We start from the raw sequence: 9,363 nt of genomic DNA on the forward strand, positions 1-9,363 counted from the left end.
CACCTTTGCCCCCGGGAATTAACCTGGTACTCACATCTGGTGTAGGCTGAGCGAACTTCAGGGCCATGTGCACCTCCGGAAGTGGAAATCTCGTTTCTTAAATTTCACGACTTCCTGACGGGGATTCGAACCCACGTCCTTTCGGGCGAACCGACCACGCCTTTACCGCCTCGGCCGGGCAGCCCCTAACTGAAAACTGTAGTCGGTGGAATGTTGACCGACAGTGTGAATTTACTTTTTTCGTACTGCAGGTTTGTTTTGTCAACATCATTCCTACATACTTCGTATCTGACGTCCTAAGCATTTCGCAATCCCGCGTTTTCAAAACACTTCTGAACTTCGATGTGCCTTGCCGCCAAATTTATCCAGCTAACAGTATCCGGTAAGTGCTAGAACGTAGATATAGTTGGCTTTATTACCATTTGTAACCAAGGACTGCATAAATAAACACCTGTAGTATGACTTTAAAGTGTAAATCACTCCGTGGTCTACATGCTGAATGACACTTGTTGAGTTATATGCAGACCTGGCCAGCTTGACATTTGAGAGCAGCAAGAGGCGTTGTCCAGAACAGGGTCACTATAGTTTTTCTTTTCCATCTTCGAGTTGAATGTCTTTTATTACACAGTTGATTGGTCAGACTTTGTTTCTTCACAAAGTAATTGAGAACTTACAGAAATGTAGGTTTGTAAAGTGTCTAGGCCTCCTAATTAATATTTTTCTCATTTCTTCTGCTGTCCTTCCTTGCGACAAAAAAGCCGTTTACGAACATATTTACTTCCTTTACACTTTCCCCGCGAAATATGATTGATTTAGAAGGTAAAGTATAAATTAATTATTCCGATTCGTCGGAACTGAATATGTCGACGTGAAGTTTTGTTTCTTTGAGTTTCACTCAGTACTTGTGCTTTCGTCCACAACTTTCGAGTGGCACATTCTCCTTTCAACACAATGTATTTTTTCTTATTATAAAATATCCAGCAAGTATGATGTGTAGACAGCTGTTGTCATGGAGAGAGATTTGGTTTGTAAAATTGGAACCAGAAATCGATAGGTTTTACATACGTGCAATCCACATACCACTCCATCGCTGATTTCTTCCTAGCGTATTTCCCCACTTATCTTTTCATTTATCCAGATCACTCCATTCACTGTTTCAGTATACTGGGAGAGTTGGCCGTGCGGTTTGGGGCGCGCAGCTGTGAGTGGGTTCGAACCCCACTGTTGGCAGCCCTGAAGATGGTTTTCCATGGTTTCCCATTTTCACACCAGGCGAATGCTGGGGCTGTACCTTAATTAAGGCCACGGCCGCTTCCTTCCCTCTCCTACGCCTTTCCTATTCTGTCATCGCCGTAAGACCTATCTGTGTTGGAGCGACGTAAAGCAAATAATAATAATAATAATAATAATAATAATAAAAACTGTTTCAGTATTGTCACTTTTTTGCTTTTATGTCTCATAAACCTGAGTTCTCTCTCTTCTTAAATGTAACAAGATTTTGTAACAAATAAGTTTTCATTTCGCTACTTCATCCCATAACATTTCCGTTCACAAAGACAAGGATGCATACCTTCTATCCATCGTCCTTCCTCTAGAAATGGCTCATATGTACTGACAAGATAATGATTATCTCGAAAGCGTATATCTTAGGCAGAAATGTATTCTGAGCAACAGGCATTGTAAGAGAAGGCTGCAGAAAAGGATCAAAAGGGAAGAAGAAACCGTATAATTAATCTGGCTGTCCGCCTCCGTAGCGTAACGGTTAGCATTATTAGCTGCCGTCCTCGGGGGCCCGGGTTCGGTTCCCGGTACTACCAGAAATTTAAGACTGGCAAGAGGGCTGGTATGTGGTTGAAATGGTACATGCAGGTCAGCTCCATTGGGGGTATGCTTGAAAAGAGCTGCACCACATCGGGATGAGGACACGAGTTTACTTTATTCCGGCCATTCAACAATGGCATTAGCAGATGTGAATTTCCTTCAGTTCTTCCTTGAAAACGTAGGTTAATCAAGTGATTTATTTGAAGTAGCTTATTATATGTAGGGCCTGCCTAGTCAAGGTGATAAAGGCGCTGTTGGTTCACCAGGAAGGACACGAGCTAGGTTCCCCTTCAAGTGAGGGAAATTTGGAAACTAGATTTTCTTTTCTGGAGAGGTATAGGTATAGGTACAATGCCCTGAGGTTCACTAAGCCTACACTACAAATGTGTACCAGGTTAATTCATCAAGGCAGAGACAACCGGGCATAGGTTATGGATACTGAAAACCTTCACCTTTACCTTCCACTCCTCAAAGGGCTTCAATGGCTTGTGCGGAGATGATTTTACTTTGCTGGTACTGTATGTACCGAAAAAAAAATTCTCATTGATAAATATCCATTACAGTGTGTTTCGTTTCCGCCCGTTTCCACGTTGGACAGATTACACTTTATATAGGTTCTTCTGTGTGAACGATTATTATTATTATTATTAGTAATGTGCAGTTGCATGATTTTAATGTAATAATAATAATAATAATAATAATAATAATAATAATAATAATAATAATTTTACGTCCCAATAACTACTTGTACGGTGCTTTTCAGGCACACAGACTAGCCGCAGTTTTGACCCGTGATAGTTATAATTTTGTGTGTCGGTAAATTTACCGCCATGAGGCTGGCGTATTTGAAAATCTCCATATACTACTGGACAGTTGTGGGATCGAGTCAACTGACTTCGGACCAGAAAGCCAGCGATTTATCGTCTGAGCCTAGTTGTTATAATAATAATAATAATAATAATAATAATAATAATAATAATAATAATAATAATAATAATAATTTTATTTTTATTTTATTTTATTTTGTTTTTACTTAATTTATTATTATTATCATTAATTCGATATATGTAGCTGAATGAGATTCGAATTTATAATGTAGCATAGCCGAGCTCAATAGAAGCTCCACGGTAAAGTTTTAACTGGACCGTAGCATCATTATCTTCATTTTATAGTTTTCAGACCGAGCTCGATAGCTGCAGTCGCTTAAGTGCGGCCAGTATCCAGTATTCTGGAGATAGTAGGTTCGAACCCCACTGTCGGCAGTCCTGAAGATGGTTTTCCGTGGTTTCCCATTTTCACACCAGGCAAATGCTGGGAGTGTACCTTAATTAAGGCCACGGCCGCTTCCTTCCCAATCCTAGCCATCTCCTATCCCATCGTCGCCGTAAGACCTATCTGTGTCGGTGCGACGTAAAGCAAATTGTAAAACAAAAAAAAAAAAGTTCGTTTTTACAAGGATTCATAGCACAACTATGTAACATTTTTAAACCATCATATTCAGAGTAATGCATGGCTATAACATAAGCGATCGTAAATGTAGGAAACACAGTGAGCACAGAAGACGAGCGTTCCTTCAATCTGGACTAGATGCATAAGTTGAAAGTAAGGCCAGTGGCTTCATAAGACCTCGACCACGGGACAAGCAGTCACGGCCGACTGGATCTCTCAGCTAGAGCGACGCATCAAGTCGGCCGTGCAAGCAGTGCATATGTTTCGCTGTTTCACCGTATGATAGCAGCACATGCTGCGACGATACTGCTCTTGTGGAGGCTCTCTGCAACTACAACTGGAATATAACTGTTGTATCGCGGGCTTGCTTCTTACCCCCTAGTCCATAGCAGAAGAATTATAATAATAATGATATTAATAATAATAATAATAATAATAATAATAATAATAATAATAATAATGCTTATATGCAAGTAAATGCCTCCTACTAAACTGTCTGTCTGTTAGGTCATCAGCCCAGAGGCTGGTTGGATCCTCAAATAGCACCACCAAAGACTATGCAGTTATAGGGAAACAACAAAAACCAATGACAGAGCCCAAATGAAGCGTACTAGGCAAGATGAGGAGTGAGGTAGTTTACCATTGCTTTCCTCACTGGGCCAGAAGGTGCCACTGCAGCACGACTGACCCAATGAGCAACACCTTTCATAACACTCGGAAACTAGTCGTGCTCCAAATGTCATTACTTAGCACCACCCATACCCCAGCAGCTTCCAAATTGTCACAGCTATGGATGAGGCTGGGACTTCGGTGGAAGCTACACTTTGCTCTCGCTTGTGCCAAGAGACGGATACAAAAACACTGCATCCATCAAGAAATGGCAACAGGCAGTGGTACTAAACTATAGATTAGATAAACTTGAGGTACTAGAAAGGAGAATCATGAGAAAAATCTGAGGCCCTGTGAAAACAACAGAAGTATGGAAATTAAGATCTAATGATAAAATATATAGGAACATAGAAAACATAACAGAAACCATAAGAAAAAGGAGATTGCAATTTTTCGGATATATTTACAGAATGGATGATTCCAGATTAACAAAAAGGATTTTTAAGTACTTTTGGGACTAAAAGGCAACAACTAGCTGGATTCAAGAAGTAAAGAAAGATTTAGAAAGAAATAATATAAGAGAAGAACCTATGGACAGATAATTTTTTAAAAAGGGTAGTAAATATGGAAGGATTCCAAGGAAGATTGAACAAGAAGCCTGGTGCGAAGTGGTCCGAGGACAGAAGGAAATAGCATAGTGAAAGGATGAAAGAATATTGGAAGGAGCGGAAGAGAAAACAACAAAGAAGAACTGAATTGAAATTGGCACGTGGTCCTTAGCAGGCCTCATCGGAAAGAATAATAATAACAACTTCATCCGTAGTCGAAATAGATCCTTCAGTAGACTCATGCAATGTACAAAAGTAAATTATTGTTGTTGCTTCATGTAAGGAGCTTCGGACAATTTGATAATCGGCCCATTGTATATAATGCGTGTGACTTTTGTGTGAAAACCTGTGTCAGCGTGGAATCTCCACTTAAGTGTATAATTGTGTTATTAATTAGGATAAGGCTGTACCCGCGGTCTGTTCTTTACCTGGATGAGGTTCGATTCCCGACCAGTTCAGGGATTTTAACTGGGTCTGAAGGGTGATTCGAGGTTCATTCAGTCTACGTAAGAACATCTGATGGTGAGATAGCGGCCCCGGTCTATAAAGCCAAACATAATGGCTGAGAGGATTCGTCGTGCTGACCACGTGTCACCTCGTAATCTGCAGACCTCCGGACTGCGCAGTGGCAGCTTGGTATACCAAAGCCCATTAGGGTTGTAGCGCTGTGGGGTTTGTTTCTTTAGGATCTCTAAGAAAGCGTCTATGGCCATCTGTTATACAGGGTTATTCGCCAAAGATGTTGTACGGAAATAACGTCTAAACCATTATTTTTTGCTAGTTGCTTTACGTCGCTCGGACACAGATAGGTCTTATGGCGACGATGGGATAGGAAAGCCCTAGGTGGTGGAAAATGGGAAACCACGGAAAACCATCTTCAGGGCTGCCGACAGTGGGATTCGAACCCACTATCTCCCGGATGCAAACTCACAGCCGCGCGCTCCTAACCGCACGGCCAACTCACCCGGTCTAAACCATTAATGATATAGGTGTTCTGTTTTCATATTCGTAAATGATACCCAGGGTAATGTAAAATAATGTGCTACTTATTCTCATGGGGTGATTAATAACCGAGATATTGATACTAACTCTATATTTTTTAATGGAACGTAACTAATACATACAATTGGCCTAAAAGTTCACCTGCGTACAAGTTCAAATATGTAACTATTTTCAAAATCGGGCAGTTACTTTTTGAGATATCAATAAAAACTGCATTTGGATTTTTGCATGCCGCATCAGACAGCGTGCGATCGGTCAAGGACGTTATGGCACGCAAGCTGTTTCCTGGCATTTTAAAAATATTATTTACAAGAATGGCCTTTGGTTAGACACTATTTGGCCAGCAGGTAGTGATAAGGATAAGGATGGTGCTATATCTTCTCGCCATGAGGCCGGTCATGGCATTACTACAGGGTAGGAAGGCCATGGCAGAAAGGTAGTAGTTAATGGGGTGTAACAGTTAGGAGATTATCTTTATTAATTATTTCAGTTGGTGGCTTCTGCATCAGGGTTTTTAGAGTTAGATTGGTGTCTTGTAGAAACTGAATCAGTGCTCTGTAGATGTTGCTATCGTGGTCTTGAAGAAGAATGTTAACAATTGTGGGGAATGGGATACGTAACGACCGAAGCTGTGCGAATAACTTTGTTCGTTGTTGCTCATACCTGGAACAAGAAAAGACTATGTGATTCAGATCCGCATCATCGTAATCATCATGTGGGCAAACTGTCGTGGTAGTCACTCCGATGTGATAGAGGTGGTGAGGGTAGTATCAGTGTCCAAGCCTCATCCGGATGATGGTTGTTAAGATGTCTCCTTGTAATATTGTATCTCCATAACCAGGGTTTTTGAGGTATTGTTGTTTGCAGTGTTGCGTAATATGTTCCTCGGTAGTGGCTAGTTCTTGCCCATTCATCTTTCCACTGGGTATAGGCTCTTCTTTTGACTAGCGGAATAAAGTCAGTATATGGAAGCACTATCCCTTGAAACATGCCACTGAGTATACTTCCTTTCGCGAGATGATCGACAACATTGTATCTTATTTCACTGTGTCCTTTTATCCACAGAAAGTGGATTTGACTACCTTTCCTGGCATTGATTCCAGCCAAATACCACTGGACTGATCCAGGATCGAATCTGCCATGCTGGGGTTAGAAGGCCGTCTGAGCCACTCAGCTCGGCGAGTGAACATTTTTTTCTTTTGTGGGCAACTTGTAATACCCCTTAGAATTTAGTACTTTCACTATTGGTTTTATCAGTGTATGATATTGATGAACAACGACTTTCAAGTTGTTTTATTCTTACAGCAGGAATTGTTGTTTTATTTTGCCAACTGTCTAATGCAGACCTACTTATTTCTATGTATGTATTTTATGTTTATCTTACGTTTAACATTAAAAAATTGCATGTTTCAACAAGGTCTACCATAAATAGTGTTTTCTTCCCTGTACCAGATCATCCAGGATTTGGAAAATGGCATATTCTATTCCATTTCATTTCATGAATATGTGTGTATTAAAAACTGGGTCTGATTGAAGGTTCATCTGTGTGTTTCAGAATTTCCGAGAACAACGTATTGACGGTACCTCGTTGCCGCTGCTGACGGAAGAGCACCTCACCAACACGCTGGGGATGAAGCTCGGTCCGGCTCTCAAACTCAGGGCAACACTTGCGCGTAGGCTGGGTCACTGTGCAATCTGCCTTCACTGTGTACACTGCCACAGTCCGGCCACAGTGCCTCCTCCTGTCTCGCCTGCCCAGACACCACCAACCTCCACTGCGGGTCGACCAAGCAGCACTGGTGCTTGAAGAAGTTCTATCTAGTGCTTGTAACTTACAAATTGAACATATCTACTGAGGATCTTAGTCATACAAATGGAAGGCCTCCCATTACAATTTTATTTTCATAGTGCAATATCTGGAATGAACTCCAGATCTATATAGTAGAGAAAGTCATGACCCGTCTGCGAGTATTGAACGCAATAACTTTCTACGGATATCAGAACATTTTGTTGGCGATAATCTAAGGCCTGTAAATTTTCCATTTTTACCAAGAATTAATTTAGTGCGAAGCTTCGCTAAAATGTCCACAGAGAACAAAACACTACTATTTAAGTCTGACAATGAAATGCATATAATTATAGACTTCAAGATAATTGTGATATGATGTGCATTTTTTTCTAGAGTTTATCGTAGGCCTTGCAATGCAAGAAATTTTGTACTTATTTTCTTCATGAAGGATAACATTCATTGAAATAATCAAATGTGAAGAACATTGTTATTCAGTCTAGAATTCTGCAGCCACATTTCCTGACTCACTATAGTCCTAAATACTTTTCATCTGAATTGGTAGTGAGATCAGCATACTTTACCAAACAGTACTTAATGTATATATAATAATATATTCTCCAGGGCAACCAAGATTCTTAGATTCGGTGTTTATTGGTTTACTGATATAAGTTACACGTATTATGTTAGTTTTCCCTCCATGTTCGTCGAAATGCTAGATTTGAAAGAACCACCTTAACAGAAAATTTCTAAACATGTACATTAAGTATTACAATTTCTTCTTGGAGAAAATTCTACTGTAATTATATAGTAAGTAATTCACCCTAAGGATAGCTCATGGAAATAATACAACCTTTTTAAATAATGACATCATTTTTGTTACCTTGAAGACCTTATCTATAGCAATATAACAATAAGTCCAGAATTTACAAGATAGAACAAAGAACTCAGTGTCATTTAGACTATTTAACAAATAACTGCAATTAAATGTAGTGATAATAAAAGTTCACAGGTACTCTTAATCTATATAGAGAACAAATATTTCAGCACGGAAATACACTGTTTCATATCTGTACTTAAACTCTTTGGGTCACATTCTCCCATTGTGTTAGCTGTCAGATTCATCAGAATAACACTGTTACCTCCTGTTGATTGTGTAGTCTGAGGTCAAATATATTATTGAAGATGTTTCAGTGCGGTATTCTGATGAATTTATATAAAAACAAGTACACGTACGCACGATGAAATGAGAAGAAAACAACAAAACGATAACATTGTGGGCGATAGACAGCTGTTGATTGGTTGATAGTTCCTGATATTCTTATACCGGCTCGTGTCTCACAGGCACAATGTTATGTCCTAAATGGCACAATATTTCCTTCTTATTCTTGAACAAACTCATGTTATCGGGGTGCCCCTTAGAAATCCCAGAAAATTATTAACAAACTTACTTAGCAAGTAACAGATTTCTTCATTTCTTAGTGTATCACTTTAATTTTAATTTCGACCTGTCATTTCTTTTTCCTGCAGCTATCCTAGTTGTCCATTACACATCCGCATCGAGTAACATTTAGGTTTATTTCGGTTGAAGACCTCCTCTTACCGTTCATTTTATTGAATGTAGGTGTTCTTATTCTTCAACAGTAGATAAAAATAAACTAAATTTCAAAACGTGGCGTTATTTTATTTTGGGTGATTTGTATTCAATATATTTTGAGAATATATATTGAATTAAGTATTTTGACAAATTGTTTCACATTTCTAAATTAGCAATAAAGTTGAGGAGAATATTTCCCTTAACTTATCGTATACTTATATCAAACATCAATTCCTTTCATAGAAAGAACAACATACTGATAAAATAAAAGCAGTCATTCAAATTTATTTTAATTTGTAATACTATACTGTATAAACTCACTGGATAAACTCATTACGCGCTTAATGAGTTATTTTTGCAAGGTTTAACAACCCTAATAGAAAATTGGTGATGTCTTAGTTTGACCGATAGCAATGTTCTTCTATGTGCTAAACATTGGGTACTGTATTTATGCAAGGCCGTATCATGAATGCTAACAGATTTAATTCTTA

General features: G+C 39.2%; 1 protein-coding gene across 1 annotated transcript in view; it reads left to right on the top strand.

The window, feature by feature from the left end:
* Positions 1-7,296, top strand: part of Samuel (SAM-motif ubiquitously expressed punctatedly localized protein) — a 521,445-nt gene extending 514,149 nt beyond the window's left edge. The window contains exon 4 of the mRNA XM_068225738.1: positions 7,045-7,296. Within this exon, the coding sequence (XP_068081839.1) occupies positions 7,045-7,296 (252 nt within the window). The remainder of the gene's footprint in view (positions 1-7,044) is intronic.
* Positions 7,297-9,363: the final 2,067 nt, after the last annotated feature.

This window comes from Anabrus simplex, chromosome 1 (assembly GCF_040414725.1).
Source record: "Anabrus simplex isolate iqAnaSimp1 chromosome 1, ASM4041472v1, whole genome shotgun sequence".
NCBI classification, from domain to species: Eukaryota; Metazoa; Arthropoda; class Insecta; order Orthoptera; family Tettigoniidae; genus Anabrus; species Anabrus simplex.